This window comes from Loa loa, assembly GCF_000183805.2.
Source record: "Loa loa unplaced genomic scaffold supercont3.4, whole genome shotgun sequence".
NCBI lineage: Eukaryota > Metazoa > Nematoda > Chromadorea > Rhabditida > Onchocercidae > Loa > Loa loa.
Window position 1 is genome coordinate 678,495 of NW_018108184.1, and position 19,056 is coordinate 697,550.

General features: G+C 34.9%; 4 protein-coding genes across 4 annotated transcripts; 3 read left to right on the forward strand and 1 right to left on the reverse strand.

Moving 5' to 3' along the window:
* Positions 1-1,630: 1,630 nt before the first annotated feature.
* LOAG_00633 (TKL/MLK/ILK protein kinase) lies at positions 1,631-7,268 on the reverse strand. The gene is made up of 11 exons (XM_020445500.1): positions 6,883-7,268; positions 5,086-5,386; positions 4,656-4,818; positions 4,418-4,516; positions 4,092-4,188; positions 3,869-3,971; positions 3,538-3,714; positions 3,237-3,358; positions 2,776-2,997; positions 2,405-2,535; positions 1,631-1,948 (listed from the first exon to the last, which is right to left on the reverse strand). The coding sequence occupies exons 2-11, from the start codon at positions 5,223-5,225 to the stop codon at positions 1,799-1,801; spliced, it is 1,404 nt and encodes a 467-aa protein (XP_020304046.1). The 5' UTR covers positions 5,226-5,386; positions 6,883-7,268; the 3' UTR covers positions 1,631-1,798.
* On the forward strand, positions 6,749-7,120 carry LOAG_00634 (hypothetical protein; the record flags this gene model as incomplete). Its single annotated transcript, XM_003136174.2, has 1 exon — positions 6,749-7,120. The coding sequence occupies one exon, from the start codon at positions 6,749-6,751 to the stop codon at positions 7,118-7,120; it is 372 nt and encodes a 123-aa protein (XP_003136222.2).
* A 1,368-nt stretch (positions 7,269-8,636) lies between the features above and the next one.
* Positions 8,637-8,831, forward strand: LOAG_00635 (hypothetical protein; the record flags this gene model as incomplete). The annotated part of the gene is made up of 1 exon (XM_003136175.1): positions 8,637-8,831. One exon carries the CDS (start codon positions 8,637-8,639, stop codon positions 8,829-8,831), a length of 195 nt encoding a protein of 64 aa, XP_003136223.1.
* A 1,196-nt stretch (positions 8,832-10,027) lies between these two features.
* LOAG_00636 (hypothetical protein) lies at positions 10,028-18,401 on the forward strand (the record flags this gene model as incomplete). The annotated part of the gene is made up of 24 exons (XM_020445501.1): positions 10,028-10,093; positions 10,305-10,439; positions 10,827-10,996; positions 11,241-11,367; positions 11,493-11,570; positions 11,667-11,785; positions 12,065-12,212; positions 12,379-12,514; positions 12,767-12,843; positions 13,050-13,177; positions 13,325-13,476; positions 13,777-13,940; positions 14,251-14,382; positions 14,828-14,956; positions 15,205-15,346; positions 15,466-15,665; positions 15,893-15,957; positions 16,371-16,488; positions 16,605-16,718; positions 16,791-16,926; positions 17,002-17,129; positions 17,413-17,535; positions 17,979-18,072; positions 18,250-18,401. The coding sequence occupies 24 exons, from the start codon at positions 10,028-10,030 to the stop codon at positions 18,399-18,401; spliced, it is 3,033 nt and encodes a 1,010-aa protein (XP_020304047.1).
* Positions 18,402-19,056: the final 655 nt, after the last annotated feature.

Below are 19,056 nucleotides of genomic sequence, written 5' to 3' on the forward strand. Positions count from 1 at the left end.
AAAAANAAAAAAAAAAGAAAAAAATTCGTCATTCTGGTTAAATCATAATTGTTCCGCAATAACAGATATAAGACTGGAAACACTGATACCATCCAAATGAACGTTTGAATTTTGAAAGTAACTTGAGGCAATAGGAATTTGTATGAACAAGTTAAAAGAAGAAAGAGAAAAAGAAGCTTTAAAATGAGGACATTGGTAAGCAGACATATCAGTTAGTTCAGTCAATTGTCGTCCATCTTCCTGAGATGCCTCCCGTATACCAGTAATACCCATTCTTTAACTCTCTTATCCTACCATCAAACAACATTGCGCTAGGCCTACTACGGCTGAGATTGATTTGATGGTACGCATGAATGAATTTTTTGAAATTATAATTCACTTTAGCTAGCTCATTCTAACTGGATAAATATACTACATAGTAGCATTAGGACAAAGTCATTGACTTTTAAATCTCCACCAAACAGGGACACAGTTTAAAAAGGTTAGTAAAATTCTAACTCGATAAAGAATGAAACGCTTGACCGATCCATATAAGCATCGTCCCCAATATGGATAAGGATCTATCTTACTAGCATTGTATCATATTCTCACCGTAAAAAACAGCACAACTGAAATGGTTTCCATTTACTGAACTTTTAAATTTGAATCTTAATTTCAAATTCATTTCTATCTTTTTTCATCATGTATTACTATGCTTTTTGCAGCATAAATTCTCTCAGCACTTAAAGATTTATTAAGTAAATAAGTCCCTCTGCAAATAACAAAATAATAAATTATAAAGCACATTTTCTCAATAGAAAAATCTGCATAATGGAAAATTAGCACAGGGTAAAGTCAAGAAGACAAGGAAAGGAAGGGAGCGGAGAAAGCGCTTGAAATATTCCCAGTTTATTTAATTAGAGATTTTCAAAATGAGGCTTCTGAAAGTGAAACTCATTTATTTGCTTCTCCGACTGCTCCCTTTCCTATTTTCTTGCAATTGTTGAAGAAATGCTGGAATCAACTCTGACTAGTTTGATTCTACAAAAAGTTCATTTAAAATTTCAAATTTTAAAAACGAAGAGAAAAGTAGAAGCACCATATAATTTACAGTGAACACAAAATATATGATATAAACACACACTCCTCACTAAAACTAAATGAAAAGATGTAGATATTTGGCAACATTATCAAATTCTAGAAATTCCAATAGCTTGTCTTTTATCTTTTGCGAAACATAGATGGTCCACCGTCCTTAAGAAAATTAACAGGAAATTTTTTCATTTATCTTGCAGATATTCAAGAAAAAAAATCACGTAAAGAAACAAGCAGTAGTAATACCGGATAAGAGATGGACAGCAATATTAAAAAACTTCGAATACATACTAACAACGTATACTAATTCTTGGAAATTAGAGCAGAAAAGGATAAATGGTACGAAATAAGCAAAATATGTAGAATTTAAAGACGAAATTAAGAGGAAAAATTCATTTTGAGAACGGATATGGAAGAGACCACTTTGATTGTGAACCATATCTCAAACAGAAAAGTTAGGATTATATAGAAACGGACAACTAAACGCCGTTAACCAAGTTTTCTCCTCTCCTGACGGGTTTACGCGAAAGTTTTTAATTATGAGAAGTTATCATTCGTGGCAATGTAAATGTTCTCCATATTTGATAAGAGCCTGATGAATTACAACACGAATAACACTGAGCGTTGATCCTTTTCCCAGAAAAAGGAGCACCACTCTGTATATTAAGATAAGAATAAATTCTTTCTAAGATCAATTTTGACTAGAATTATATAGGAATCCAAATTATGATTGAGCCATTTTTTCCAATATTGGTATTATTTGGTCGAAATTTGGTCGTCGACCAGGATCTTCATTTAAACAAATGTTCATTAAACGTCCCATATTTCGTGATATTCCAGGTGGAAATGGGACACGTAGTCCTTCCAGTGCAATCTGGAAAGAAAACTGCAATTCAAATGATTCGAAATTTAAGGAATTCAAACCTCCTTTAAAAAAAGGTCTTTAAACAAAAACTCATCTTTTGTTGGGCGCAAGACAAAATAGCAAAGAGGGAATAATGACTAAAGCGGTTAGGAAGACAATTAATCCATCTTCTAAGTTAATGTTTCTTATAATTACTTTTTTTCCAGGATGGCTTGACTAAAACGCACTTTCCAAGTAAAATATGCTTTAAGATACTAATTCATCATGATGCCAAATTTCAAACTCTTAAAGTTGAATTCCAAACTTGATTCCCATCTTTAACATCACAACTAAATTCCACATACTGAAGAACTAAACAAACAAACCTCTTCCTCCTTTTTCCAGTTCCCTTCTTCCCAAGATCATACTTCAAGATGGCTTTATTCAACACTCATTTGTTACAGTTAATTAAGCCCTACAACCAACCTTTATTCCAATTTCCATTGGAGAAAGATCTGAGAACGGTACTTCTCGTGTATTCAATTCCCATAATAAAACACCAAAACTCCACATATCAGCTGCTCTAATATTTAAATCTGATGGTGAATACTTTAGCGCTGCAAAAAAAGAACAAATTATCGACCAACTTTAACGTTTGAAATAATTCCACAGAAAATCCAGCATTTAACTTTCAAAACTCATTATCTTAAACCAAATGGATATTTCATAATTATGATTTCTCTAATGCGTGCATTAATCGCTGTACTAGTTACGAAGAAACTGTCGGTTAAATATTACATTAAAAAAAAAAAACGAAATACCACCAGTACCAACTGCAACAACAATAAAATCCTCACCTTCCGGTGACATCCATGCTGGCGAATATAACCTGCCTACTTCCTGAAAGCTGAATTTCGTATCGGCCATTGAAATTTTTGCCGCTAAATCTTCGTCAACCACAACATGCTTCGAACTCAGATAATACCTCAAAATCAGTGGGTCCAACGAATGAAGAAATGACATGCCACGTGCTACATCCAAAGCAAACTTTGTCGCTTGCGCTTGGTCAATTACAACTGCTAAATGTTGGAAAAATAAAAAATAGGATTTGAAATTGCCTCAAAACATGCTTACTCGGCAGTTATGTAAGAGAAAAAAAGGGCACCAAAAAGGATGAGATATTTGAACAGAAACTTATACCGATAATTTCACAAGCTTAACAAATCGAAATATTTCAATAATGTAGAAAAATGGAGTGCCGATGAATATTAATAAACAAACTTTTCCAATTTACAGCAAAGAAAATATTGTACTATACCTGTCTGTTCGTGTAATACGTTATAAAGTGAACCAAACGACATCAGCTGACTGATAACAATAAGATTTGGTGGTTGATTACAGCAGGCCAGCACAGGACATACATTCGCATGAGCAAATATTCTGGAAAAAAGTTTACAAATATACAGCGATATGTTAAAGCGACAAATATGATGAAAGAATGTGGCTTGAAGTACTGAATCCATTCCGATTTCACTAAATGATCAACTGGAAAAACATGGAAAATGTGTAAATCAAGTAAACTAAGAAAGGAATAAATGCATTGTGGAAAGAATATATACCTTAAAGATGGGAATTCAGCTTGGAAGTCACGACTAATACGTGGAGTTACTTCAGGTACTGCTAAGATTCGAGCCACAATATCATTCCCTTGCCACTTGCCACGCCATAGTTCACCACTATGAGATTCAGCTATTTTCACCGATAAACTTAAAGATGCCATATCAACGCCTGTGTACCTGTAAACATTTCAGTGCGCATTAGCAAAACAGACACGACAAACTTCATCAAACCTATTAGACAATGATGTTAACTCGTAATGATATTGGAAATTCTAATATTACTTTTAGTACGAGTGTCTGAAAATAAAGAGTGAATTTAAGCAAGACTAACCTTGAAAGTGTGGCATCTCTAGTGCGGGTTTTCGTGCCCTTCCAGGTCTGATCTTTGAATGGTATTCTTTCATTGATATTTTGACCATGTTCTCGGGCAATTTCTAAATACGACAGCTAAATGCTGCAGTTAAAAGTAACTAGGATTTCGAGAACTAAATTAAAATTGTTAAAATTCAAGTAATTACCTAAAAAACTAGCAACAAAATTAAAAACCAACGAACCTGCAATTGAATTACGAGCTTGCGGCTGGCAGACATCAAGTGGCGTCTGTCCTTTCTTATTGCAAGTTCCTATTACAGCACCACTTCGGATAAGGTCCTAAAAAATATGTAACAAAACTAATTATCTGAATTATAATCATAGATGTCTGATTAATGAAAGATGCGATGGAAACGAGGAAAACTTTTCGGTAATGAAAACCCAAACAAATAAAATAATACCTCCCACAAGATGGTGTCATTTTTTTGAGCTGATAAATTTCGTGAAATGATATTTGGTGGAACTTATAAAAGTTCAAGTTTACTTTGGACAAAATTCACTATTTTACCTCGCAGATTTGCACATAACCCCAAAAGCACGCGTAATGAAGAGGTGTCATTCCGTGTTCGTTTGCTACATTCACATCTGCTTTCCGATTAAGTAATTTCTGAAAGTGAAAGTTTCAAGAGATTAAGAAAAAAGGAGATGAAAGTGATCGAGTAACGAAGAAGAAACGGTTTAAATTCTCAATGTTAATAATGGTAAAGAGGTTGGGAATTATAATTTTTGAAGCAATATGAACGTACCACAACAATTTCACGATTTCCATGGGCTGCAGCTAGATGTAAACTTGTATCATCACCCATATTTGTCGCGTTCACACGTGCTCCTCGAGAAAGTAGCAATTCAGCAATTGCAACATGTCCTTCTTTGGATGCCCAGTGAAGCAATGAAAATGCGTGGTCGTCGCTAAAAAGCAGAAATAAATGCATTACTAAAAACAGCAACTGAAAACTGTGTAAAACTTGAATTAATTATACACATGACGAAAACTCATGTTGGGAACATCAGTGGTCGAGTTTTGAATTTTCACAAAGTGCACTTGTCTAGCTGGCTTAATTTGATTATTATAGGGACAATGTTCTATAGATCAGTGAGCAAAAGGTTGGGAAAAAACTTGACATTTGCTTATTTTGACGTCGATTTATCACCAACACAGTTAAATTGTAAACTTACCCAATATTAAGGTCGTGTTCGGTATCATCAAGCCATACACGTACTTGAAACGTATTACCTTCACGTACCCAACCAAATACATCTTCCATTATGATGGGCACATTTGGCTTATGTGAATGATAATTACTTGCAAGAGACATGCTTAGCAAAATAATACGATTACTTCGATTGCAAATAGTCCAATACAGTTAAGAAGTGTCGGTGGCAATGGTTCTTCACTCACATATAGACGCGATGGATATGATGTGAACCATTAAGAGCCGTGCGGAAAGCACGGCAAACTCTTTCGTACAGCCAAAACCTGAAAACTTCATTGTAAAATGATTAAATTTAAGACCTGAATAATTAAAAAGAGCCCGCTAAGGTCGCATCGTAGAATGAACGAGATTAAAAAAAAAAGGCGCCCTCAGTCGTTATAATCTTTTACAAGACTCTAACAGCGCGACCAGGCCAAATATCACAAACCGAGTCTTTTAATATCGGATGAGTCTTTGGGAATTTAGCAAAAGAAAAAGTTCGTCAAGTAACAATTCAAGACACTCAATCTGGGAAATGACACATTTCGCAAAGTTAGAATAACTTGAAATGTAAAAAAATCTCGAAGAACTGAAACCAACGAAGAATCACCCAGCCACATGAAATAAGGTAGAGTCATGTGAAAATTTTGCAACAGACGAATAAAGAAGTTTTCGCCGGAGCAAAATTTCTAAATTAATCTGAAGCTCTACTGATGATGAATTTGTGGTCTTCCAATGATGGATTGACTGATTTTTGCAATCGGAAATTTTCTCCAAATCTGTTTGAACGAAACATAAATACTATAACGTTGTTTTTAGTCTATATGGATCTGTCGAATCCTGTCATACACTGAAACTTCCTGGCTTATAAAGTATTTGAAATCTCCCGATTTCATTACCTAATTTTTAGTTACCTTCATGAATATTCCTCGTCTGAATAGAGTACCTCCTCCTATTCCCAAATCCTACTAAACTGTAGCTGAGATTTTGTGGGTATGAGAAATGGTAATTGTTCGGAAATACTTTTCCTACTATTTGTACTAAAAAATATGGAATATGTCCGGAAATAAAGTTGTGCTAGTAATCCGGAAAGAATCGAGATTGACATTCTGGGATATGTGAAGTAAAATATGCAGCATTTGTAGCAAAATATCTACATATGTAGCAAAAAAAGAAGGAAAAGTAACAAAAAAACGGAACGGAACAATGTAAACATAAACATCAAAAAAAGTAAAGCAAACAAATAACCGTACAATGATTTAAACTGCAAAATAAAAAAGACAATTTGAAGTGTAATCCAAAATCGATCTGCATAAAAAAATTACTGCTCGTACTGTATGGTGTGAAATAATCAACACAGGCGGGTAGAAATGTTTGCCACTTGATAAAGATATCAAGGTTAATGACTTAAGTGCAATAATAACTAATAGAGAATTGAGAGAGAGAGAGAGAGAGAGTCGAAATTGAGCAATTTGAGATAAATAAATTCGAGAGTAGAAGGAAATAGTAGCACAGGAAAAACAACAGTTCAGTAATGAAATAAAAAATGAAAGGGAAAGTTCAAAAATGCCGTGCAAATGAAAATCCTCAAAACGCTACTAAAAATATTTCACTACATTTTGCTTAAAATTATACCGAAGAAATGAATGGCAGAAAAAGAAAGAAAGAAAATAGGGGGAAGAGAAGAGAAAGGGAGACAGAAAATGATGAGTTGTGAGGATTTCATGCAAATAACTAAAATGACAATTGTACGAATTGTAAGTGGGATGGATATACATACCTTTGGAGATGCTTCTCCTTGCTGTTTCGTTGAATGGACGAGTGCGCCAGCTGTTGATCGTTTCGATGATGCCTTCTGCCACCACAATCGTCGTCAAATCATATTTTATCAGGAGCCCGCTGCTGCTACTGCTGCTGGCGCTGCTGTTGTTGATGTTACACATCAGGCAGAAAGATGGAAAGGCAAAAGGGTCCCGTCTCTTTCGGTAGCTGTGGGTGGGGAAGGGTTAAATAATTAGATAAATGTATCGAAGCGGGATGGTCCGCAAGATCACCCACGCTCTTATGCTGCAAAAACTTTTACGATCCTCTCCCTCCCTCTTTCTTTCTCTCTCTCTCTCTCTCAATGAGTACACTACCCACCATTAGTGCATTCCAATGGTCAACCTGAAATTTTGTTTACTGAAACGAGGATGAGAAAAAGATTCATACCTTTACACACTGGTATATTTAGTTTAACATTCACACGCATACAGACGAACATAAGCTCCGAGAGTTACTGATGCAGATGAGAGAGGAAAAAGGAAGAGAGGGATGGAGAGAGAGACGAACGATGGGGAGAGTACCGGTCCACATCCAGTAATTTAAATTAATCGCTTTCAGGCAAACAAACCATAGGAAATCGTAATAATTTCTGCTAGTAATATATCTCTAATTGCACATAAATTCTTGAAGACAAACTTCAACGATAGTTTCATTCAACAACACCCGTTTTTGACCTTACAAGTTCATCTTACATGCACATGCATTACCCGTAGACGTGCGTTAGAAACTAGACTGCTTGGAGTATGTCATGAATTGTCACACTCACTGTTACTGTGAACTGCAATGTCACAGCTACACATGAGTCGGGAGACTCGATCATTTATGTAAGGCGGGGATTTTCCCTTTTAAACATTCTTTAATTTTTGGGATTTATTGCGAACTTGTTTTGTCTATTGATGAAGGTTGGTACTGTTCTAGATATATACCTGCAGAACTTCGCATCATGCTGCAATTCTCCTCCGCATGGTATAATTTCGAAAAGTTCTGATAGAAAAATACAATATATCTTATCTCCATCGGAACATTTTTCTATTCGAATGTTCCGTATATCCTTCTGTACTATTCTATGAAAATGATATTCTCTGTAATAATTTCCCTGTTGAGAGGAACATAGCTCAGCATTATATGAATTGTTGATGGAACTTTACAGTGAATCGAAAAAAAGGACGAACTTCAACCAGTTACTATTTGCGATTTGCTGGCTCTGCATCCCTTCTTCCCACATCACTTTCATCATCCTTTTTCCTTTTCTTTTTCGAGAAAGTCGTCGACCGGATGGGACGAAACATTTTAGATTTCAGATTCTTCAGAATTTGACAGGCAACACTATTACAGAATATCCTGTAATCATGAGATTACCTAACAATACGTATAAATTAGAGGGTTTAATTGGGTTCAAAACTTATGCATGGGATAGTAAAGAATACATCGCTGTAAATTATACTATGTAACACCTACGACAATTAACTCATTCACAGGACAGAATAAAAGAAATCCTCTGTCTCCATTAGTCATCAAATCTTCAGATCATTCTTCCTAAGAGAAAACGAGAAAAGAAGCTGACGATAGCAACAACTCATTGAGTGAAGTTTAAACTTGGAGAAAATTTGAGGTTATACTGAACATGTTCGTTATTCCACATAGTAGAAGGGTTAACACATTTGCATATGTTTTAAAATTTATTTCACTTCCATTATCGCATACTATCACATGACAGAACAAGTGATTGCACATAATCCTACTGATATAGCAAAGAATGTTAGCCATTCCAAAACAGCAGAAAGAAAAGAATCTTCCAAAAAAAAAAAAAAAGAAAAGAGTCTTCCGAAAAGAAGAAAAGAATCTGCCAGAACCGGAATCCGGAATTCCAAAAAGACATTAAAATGGAATGAACATTCTATTTGAGGAGCAGTCGGTGATCGCTGTTCTCAATATTTACCGCATTATTTAGATATTAAAAAAGTGTGTTCGGATTAGTCGATGATTCACCGATCATGAAATAACAGTTCTTCAACACTTTTATTCTTAGTATCATAAACTCTATCAGTTCTAGCTAAGCATTTCAGTAAGCAAAGTACAATGACAGTGAAAAAATCAGTACTAGCAATTCAGTATGAAATTAAAACTAAAAACTGATAGTGAAGTTAATAAATAAAACAGGAAGATTACGAAGAAAAAAATACTTCCATTGAGATTAAACGAAAAGAATGTGTATATAAGTCTCCAAAGCATTAAACTTTTGTGACCTGTTCATATGGATGAATTACACTAATCAAATTAAAATAATTAGTTAGATTAAACACAAATTCAAGATAAGCCAGTTAGAATAAAGGGGAAGAAACAAGTTAAGGTATAAAACACATCTTCTGGATCAGGAATCCGGAATTACTGGCAGAAACGGTCTCTGCATAAACTAAATTAGACGAAGCAGAAACAAAATAAAGAAGTAGAAATGAAGATAAAATTAGATCAGACTGTCAATCCATCTGGAATCTCCAGCGTCACTGCAATAATCTCGCAACAAGACCTCCGAGAAATATAAGGAATCACAGGACATTGTTGCGACAACCACTATCAGTTAATTCACATCGAACTATAGCTAATTGTCACTTAACCCATAGATTATATCCTCGAATGTTTCAAGGTGACTGTGGTTAAGAAATTTGAGGGGTGGGGAGTTGGTAGGATTTGAGAAGAGCAGGATAGCTGAGATTGTAAGTTGTAATAGGGTGAAAAACGAAAAAAGGTAGTACGAGTTAAAGGAAGTATCATTCAATGTCTTGATAATGAGAAGAATTAAGATATAACATACAAAATAAGGAGACAGCAATGACTGCTAAGATTTTGATGTGTGTTGTAATGGGAGAGACGATATAGATTGCTAGTGGTAAGAGAGTTAAGGATATGGGTGAAGGATGATGGAGTTCGTCTTACTGCCGCAAAGGGGGCGGAAAGGAGGAATTGCTATCCGAAAAGAACCGGTCAGATAAGTGAGTGGCCAGCATTAAGCAGTGCATCAGGTTGATGTCGGGACCGGAATAATGCTGCTTGTAGATTAACCCATCCTCCGGACCAGTTTTGGAAGCAGGGATCAGGTGCGAATGTACGGTTCATCACCAGGACATAGTGAAGATGTCTTAATATCTGCGGACGGTCTTACTCCAATGGTATGGATTTTACACCGATTTAAAACTTAATTCCTACATTTCTCAAAATGTACAAAATCGGAAACTTGACGGATACTCAATAGTGAATTATTTAAGCTTATTAATCATACGGTTTAGATTGAGAAATTACTTTTACACATTTTTGAGAATGTAACATTCAGAAGATATCGAAAGGAAAGGGCTTGAATTTCACCCATCATCGCTTTTCTAGAGTAACGAAGCTCGTATTCCGGAAGGTGGCTTCGCATTACTGTCAACAACACCACAGAATGCAGCACTTGCACATTTCATTACAGCACTTACATTCGACTCATACCAGGAACTTCTTTGGACCGGAAATAACATGGTGATTTACTTCAGATGATGAAATTTATTAACGAGATAAATATTTCTGCCATTCCGGAAGGGGAAAAAGTGCAGAGGTTCACGAAGTGATTGTAGGAATTTTCGGATTTTAAATCCGGATTCATTACAATTCTTAAATATTTTCAGGGTGATTACTTTGATATTATCCTTAGAATAACTGTTCCACCGGGATCGTGAAGTAACTATTTTGTCTTCCATACATACTCAAAGCCTATATACTTCTGATAAACTTTAGATTCACAAATGTAAAGCTGGTTAAGATTTACTTTCCTAATTATATTTACTTCTTCATAAGACCTAAAACGAGATTTATAGCACATGAATTTGCATACTTTTCTAGTACTTTTTACAGTTCCATAATTTTCAGGGACGTGTAGTGTCGTTTTACGGTGCACAACTTGACAAGTACACAGCATTCTTATCAGCAAGTAATTCAAGCATTCGCTCTTTGCTTGCTTCAGAAACTGTTATTTTCTCACTAACATCAAAGCGCTTAAGAGCTAATCGTCGACAAGGCATTTCGTTATTTACACATACGTAAGCTCGTAGCCATTCAGATTATTCATTTAAAAAGTTCCTTAATCATAGAAATTTATTATTGGTATTTGCAAAACCACTGTTTGTAACACTAATTCGTGCCATGTTCGGTTTTCTTGAGGTTAGCCATCAGCTTTGATAGTAGCTCTACACTAACAGAAATGACGCAAAATTAAATATGGTACGTAGGAATGCTTTTTCAACACTAAATTTTTCAAACATGGATTTATAACATTATTTTCAGATCCGATCATATGACTGATCTTACCTGCATGCATCGACTTTCAGATGTACCGCATAAATTATTGTTAGGCGGTAATCAGCAACAAATCATCCAGTTTGATGTGGAAACACAAAAAGAAATACGAATTGTTAGGTTTTTGAAGATTTCCAACATTAAATTTTTTAAAAGGTAAATTTGGCCAAGTAGTCTGACCACCAGAACTCTAATCAAGAAAATATGGATTTTCTTCTAAAACAGGAATATTAATTTCAGGTTTCTGTTAAACAGAAAAATTGCTTGGCACTACGGTCGAATCAGAAATTTTTATTCAGTTCTGATTCAGAGGGAAACGTGAGTTTCAGTTAGACACCTCAGTTTTTTTCTTTTTTAGGATTAGTCCTTTGTTTTTAATAGGAAAGGAGTATTTTCTGTTGAATTCTTTTTTAGGTAACACTCCGACATCTTACAACAGTGGATGCAATCCATGCCTTACAAGCACATCAGGGATCGGTAGCTGATTTTGATGTTTGTGGCAATAAACTTATCACATGCGGTTACTCTCCACGGTTGGTGGTTGATTCAAATTGACCAAATTAGAATGACTTTGACACCTCAACAATTTCTGTAATGTTAAGCTGTGACCATACTTTCAGTCTAACTCTTCGAGGTTCGCCCATCGGTACAGAACTATGAATCACATGACGATTTCATAGCCATTTTAATCTCCCCGTCTTATTTGCATTATTGATGCAAAAATGGTCAGTGCGGTGTTTTTCTGAGCTTGATGTTGCTAATAATTAAATGAATCGTTAAATAAATATCCTAGCGTATAGGTTCTATTATAGATTGGGTAAAATGGCAGGTGACCGGTTCATAATGATTTATGATCTAAGAACGCTGCGTAGTTTGCCCCCGGTACCTCTACCAATTGCGCCGTCATATTGCAGATTTCTGCCATCTTATTCGGATGGTCGGATTATGGTTTGCTCTCAGGTATGCTTTTATAAATTTTTTGAATTTGGAATTTTTGTAGCAATAAATATTACGAACACACCAGCGATTTTTATAACTAATTTTTTCCGAATTCTAATGCACATAGCATATAAAATTATTGCGCAAAAGCTAAAATTGAAGAAGATACATGCGTTCTTTTTCTTAGAGTGGTGAACTAATCATAATGGATTTGAATGAGCAATCTGGTCAGATGCCTATACAGTTAGATACAAATGGCTTTGCTATTACATCCCTTGATGTATCCACTTCGAAGCAGTGTATTGCTTTTGGTGATCAAACGGGTAGGCCAGATTTTCAATAATTTTGTGAATATAAAATTTAATTGAATAATTCTAGAAGCAACGTTGAATGTAGCTAAGTAAAGTTAATTTATAAACTAAGCCTATCGAAAGAGCTCTTTTTTCATTCTCGTAGTAGAAGATAGGGGCTCTTAACAAAGAACTGGAAAGATAGTATTTTAAATTAAGTAATTAACAGGATAAAAGCATTTATATTTTTATTCTCTATAATTGATACTACATGAAGATTTTTAGGTTTAATACACCTTTTCTCGGATCGAATGGAGCCAATTTTTAATGAAAATTCTTGGGGCACAGATTTTCCAGATCCGGTAAGCGGAATTTTAATCGATTCTCTATAAATGAATAATACTTTCCAGCTGTATTTCTAGGAATCACCAGCATTCTAGGTAGCGGATGTGTATCCTTCTTTAGAAAGGTGATGATTTTTATCTTGTTTGACATTCCGTCCTGCAAAGGCATTACTTACTTGGACAATTTTTGTCTGTTAGATTTCACTGCAACAGCTCGTTTTCAGATTGCTTTTCATCCACCAGTGAACATCGACGATCCCGAGCCATCGTATGGAGTGTTTCCTCTTCCGTTTCCGATGGATGATCATTATGCTTCAGATTGGCCTGAACAATTGTGTATTAGACGGTTTAGGTATATTTTCTTTACACTGTCGTATAACTTTATCAAATATTCGGACTTATGAGGAATATAAGATTTTCGGGAAATTTGCCAAGGGAGAAAAGTTTTCCAAATATGTAGGTTATGCCTAAAATAATTTCTTTACCTTTTCTGTTTTAGGCAGCCAGACCCGATATCAGAAAAGGTGATTGATTCAATGCGGATGGTACAGTTTGTTGGATATGCTCATAATCCTCGTGCTGGTACACCATTGCGCGGCTTTAACGTTTGTCCATATACAAGTTCCGCTCATGATAAACGCTTTTCAAATAGTAATTTCGATTTTATAATATTACAGCCCTACGGGCATATCCAAGGTTTTTCGATAACGTCTTCAACTACTGTTTCCTTTCAATATCCCTAAGCTAGTATCTCTCTAATACGGATCACTGATACTCATTCACTCAGCTTTCTAAAATTAATTATAATGGTACTTCCTGCATCAGTTTAATCTGTTCAGTGTTAAAGCTAAAGCTCAACTTAGTCAACTTCAAAATTTCCCGTATTATTTTCCTACACTGTCTTTTAATTATTGAAAAATGTTCAAAGATTTGATAAAAATTTCTTTTCAGCAATGAAGAGTGATGAACTATTCCACATTCCGAAGTTTTATTTGCGTTCCGAAGGAAGGTTAACCTCTAAGGCTGACGAAATTGATTCTAAGCGATATAATCGCATTGAATTCAATGTATTAGAAAATAGTGTCGAAACAAGTCCTGCATGCATGCTTCTACTTGTAATTCTTATAATTCACGATTATTTTATAACATTTTTCGCTTTTCTGGTCTTTATTCTAATTTATATTCTGATTCACGATCATCTACTGAAAAGTGTATCTTCCTGTTGCTATAGATATGCTAAAAAAAACTTCCTAATGCATCGAAACGTATACTGTAGTTGAAGATTTAACATAATTTCAAGCAGTCGTCAAGGAGGATTCAATTCGTTGATAAATTTTCATCATTCACGGCCCAAAGCTGAACTGCAAATGCAAAACATTTGTAAAGGAAACCACATGTTTTTAGGAAATCTTTTTTTCATTTCAGGCAATGTATCATCTGATGAATGTAAGAACTGTTTTTCTTTCGCATTTCTGCTATCTGGAGGGCTGCATTTCATGTGAAATGAATCTCCTCTTTCGGTTACTTACAGACCGACCAGTATCGAGTGTGTTGTCGGTATGTGATTTTTTCAATCTTTCAAATGATAAAAAAAGATCATTTTCAATGATCATTTTTTTTTCAATGATGAAATGAGTGAGCAAGCTTTCGGAAGTTTCTCGAAAATGTTTAAACTGCAAAACTTGAAGAGGTCATCTTATTGTCTGAGTAGGCTATAAATTTTCACGTAGTAGCCGTAGGAGTCAGGTGCTGTTGAAGTGCGGCAGAACATGATCCTAGAACTTGTGCGAAAAAAAAAGGTATGCAGCTTGTTTATTGACTCGCTGTGGTCAGATTAAGTGGAATCAGCTGCATCAAAGCATAATTATTGGATTAATGAACATACTGTAGCTATTGCGGTTGCTATCGGCCTTTGGTGTAGTCACTGATAAGCACATTATATCGGTTGAGTAGAAGTTCTGACACTGACAGCATGGTTTAATATTTTTTACTGTACTTCTAGGCCAAAAATTTTATGAAAACTTTTCGATCCATTGATGACGGTAAAAAATGGGCAGATGCAGTTGCTAATGCAAGTTTGGCGCAAGCAGTTCACTTATTTATGCAAGCTTTCAGCAAAGTACTGGATAGGGTATGCATTATTTCGTAATTTATGAAATGATGTGTCAAAAGATGTGCTTTTTGTATTCTCGTTGTTTAAACTATAAGAAATGGACGGAATATATTGAAGTATGAGTGGCTATATAAAGATATTTTTATATTCTCACTAGTTAGATAATAAGAAGGATGAATCAACAGTAGAAAGTGTAGAGAGGAATTCTATTTATTAAGCTATAGTTCATTTTTAATCATGTTGTTAGGAGCTATGCTTATTAACAGGAGCTTTCTGAAACTACTGCTGGAGTGGCGCTTCGCAAGGAACTGGAGATTTCGTTTACTTTGAATAATCACTGTATCCGGTGTTCCGAGCATTATCAGTCAGCCTTATCCCAGCTTTATATGTCACTAGCATATCCAACAAGTAAGGATGACATGCTTTTGGGAATTTTTTTGTATTCTCTTTCACTGAGTTACTTTCATTTATACTTCCCAAATTCGGCTCCAAAACGACAATTTGATTTCGTCGAAAATAACTTCCAGATAATGAAAAAATTGGATTTTGTACATTACTCGAAAAGACCCTAAACTGTCCCGAACAAAATGAAGCTATCTGCCAAAAGTGTGGGAAGTTAGCACGATTCGCATCAACACGTCGTGTGCGTTCACTCCCGAACATTCTCGCTCTAGATATGACAGCCAGTACAGAAACGGAACAAGCATTTTGGATTTCCCACATCCAGGTTTTTTTTTTTGTTTCGAAATTTAAGTATTGCTGAACCATACTATTTTATTGAGTTGCTAGTTTTCGTTATTTGTTCAGCCTGTGTATTATATATGAGTCATGAAGTGTTTTTGCTTATTTAATGTTAGTGTTATTCAAAATCTGAAGAATAATTTGCTACTGAAAAAGATGAAAATCGGAAATGTAAAGCTTTAGTTTTTGAACTTTTCCGTTTTTGCTGTTTAGGCATTTGAAAGTCGAGCAGCGATAACGTCGAATTCAATAACAGAACAAAAAGTGAAACTTTGTAGGTATGGTATTAAATGTAAAAATCCTAATTGTCGGTATTTTTATAATGTTGACAGGTTTATGTTAACATATAACCTAAATTGGATTCTTTTTTCTCGCCGGGAGGACGGAATTAAAAGCAAGGCAGGCAGATCTGCTAAATTTTTTGTATTGCTCTTCATTCGCAAGCGATATAATTTTAAAGTTTGAGTTATACGTTATAAGGCATTCATCCTAACAACATATTTCACGAATTCTTATCGGTAATCATTCATGGACCCGGAAGATGTATTTGAATTGGCAGGTCGGAAAACAAGTAATTCATTTAAGAACTAGAGTAGTTATTCTCTTGTTTGCATTCGTATCTCAAAATGCTGCTTTAGGATTGGACGATATTTGTGAACAGTTTATTTGTCTAACCTCAAATTCATTCTAGTCAATCTGAAACAATGACATCAATGACGGAAGGCACTACCTCATATTCTGAATGTCCTCACTATCTGCCGAACTCAGTACATATCAAAATAACGGATGGTATTTGCACGGTTTCGGAGGTAGCGAATCATTTGGAAGAACTAAATATCTTTAGTTCTGATTCTGATTATTTATAGAAGCTCACTGAGAATTTCAATAATTTTTATTTATTCTGTTTACAGTCTTTCAAATTTAGAATAAAATGGAAAGTAGTACATCCTTTCACCTAGCAGCAGGCATATTTATCATCAACGAAAATGAAGAAGAGGGAACCAACGAGCATTTGGTCACTGCGATCAGGTCAAAACGGGTATGTAGTAGTTTTGTTTTTAACTCACTTTCCTCTGTCATTTTGTGCTGGTTAAATATTTTTACTTGCAAGGATTCTTGCTGGATATTGTTCAACGATTGGTCTGTTACACGAATCTCAGAAGATGAGGCTCTGCGTCTGCATGCTTGTTGGAAATTACCAGCTGTCCTGTATTATGTGCAAGATAAAGAAAATGTTGCTAAAGAAGGTGATTGATTTTTTTGACGTCTTATTTAAACTATCCAAAAAGAAACGGACGATTCCTCACATGTATCAGTTCCAGCTGCCAAAGATGAAAATCGCGCTATAATTCCACGATCCGTATTTTGGAACGATCTGGATTCAAACAAAATCAAGATACCGGAACGAGGAAGTAGAGTTGCGATCTATGCGAAATATACAATCAACGAGGTACTGTTTACCTATAGTCCTCAATTTTCAATACAGTATTAATAACTTTTTAACACAATGTCAATAACTTTGAACCCTGTAATATGATGAACAACAGTGGCATTTAACCACAGTGAATTGACGGTGCAGTTCGGCAGCCAATATTATGAATTCTTGTATTTTGAATGAGGTCGCACCATTATTATTAGGAGATGTGACATTATTATTAGGATTTATACTAGCTGTATGTTGAGAATGATTCTGAGCAATATATCATGAATTTTGCTATAAGTCCCAAGTTTAGACTGGCGATAAGTCAGTATCTGAAGTTTCTGCAGTCGACGAAGATGGCAACTGTTTCATAAGCAGTATTATAAAGGAACCAGGAGCAAAACGTGACATGGATAATTCACAAACACTGAAGAGAGTATCTTTGAAACTTTTATACTTGATTCAAGAAAAATAACAATCATTGGATACCAAATTGAACACCTATTTGAAATGCTAAACATTCACGTAAGTATTTCACTTATCGTTATCCAAGTTATCCAGGATAATATCCTTAGAAGTAGAAAAATGAATCATTTACAACATGATAAAGTCATGTTTTCTTGGAAATTCCGGCTTTGATACAATCCACTTCTACGTAATCTTTTTGAAATTAAGTAATATATACCCACAACTTCACTAGAATTCTTCAATAATTCTATTCTGCATTATTATCGTCTTTTGTGACTGCACGTGCTGATCATGAATGTATATTGGTTTCTTAAAAGCTTTTGTAGTGCTCGCCACATAACTCAAAAAAAAATGTGTATATATCCACAACTTCAAAAAATATATCCACACTATTTATATGTAAAGTTATAGGTGTCAGAAGAGCAAGTAAAAGATATTGTGCTGCTTTATCGCTCACTGTTCAAACGTTCGCTTTCGTTGAATGCCTTAGCACAGCATTTCTTCGGTAGGTTTTTCATCAGTTCTAATCATTTTAAATCAATATTATTTTTGGAGTCAAGGGAAATTTTCTTGAAAGTTTACAAAATAAAGCTAAGCGGTAAAAAGGTTGCTTTATATTGTTTGATACTATGGTTTTGAGGCAGTATTGTAATAAAATATTAGCAACAATGTATATATGCAGGCGAATCAATAGAAGAGGATGAAACTGATCCGATCGATCTTGCTCGCCTGTCTCTCCGACTGCACACAAAATTCGATGAGTTAAAGGAAGCCGACGAGACTGATATCAATACTACTTCATTAACCCAGTCAGTGGAGACAAATATTTCTTAAATTTGGGTTGTTAAGGCGTTGCAAATTTCACACCGTATTCCACATTTTAGATATATCTTTTTGCAGAAAAGTTCTAGTACATTTATTTATACCTAAAATGCTGAATAGGTAGAGTGATGGTAGAAAAATAATCATCCAAAAAAAAGTCCCAAAAATATTAAACCAGAGAATGTCAGTTTTTGGAATTTTACCTCAATTCATTATTTAATCCAGTCTTGTATTTGTTCTTCCCTCCTCGAATATCTTCGTATTTCTCTTGTTGTATATTTTTCATTCCTTCATGTAACGTATATGCAATTTTTCAGCAAGTAATCCACTTTGTGCTTGGTATCTTGTAAAGTGAAATATTGTAAAATTTATACTTTGCTTATCCATTCATTTTTTCATTGAAAAAAATATACATATTAGTATCGTATCTGGTGAAGATGTTTTCTCTGGAAGGCTTTTTCTGCCTTATTGAAATGTCATTTGCATCGTATAATCAGATCGGTGATATTTAAAGCATATACATGAGGTTTCAAGGGAGCAAAGTTGTATATATGTGAGGTTTTTACCGAAATGAAAAAGATTGGAAAAAAGTGATATATACGCACAAGAAAAAAGAAGTAAGTTGAACAATTTCTCCAGCATTTCTGCAGGGAAAACTACTTTCATT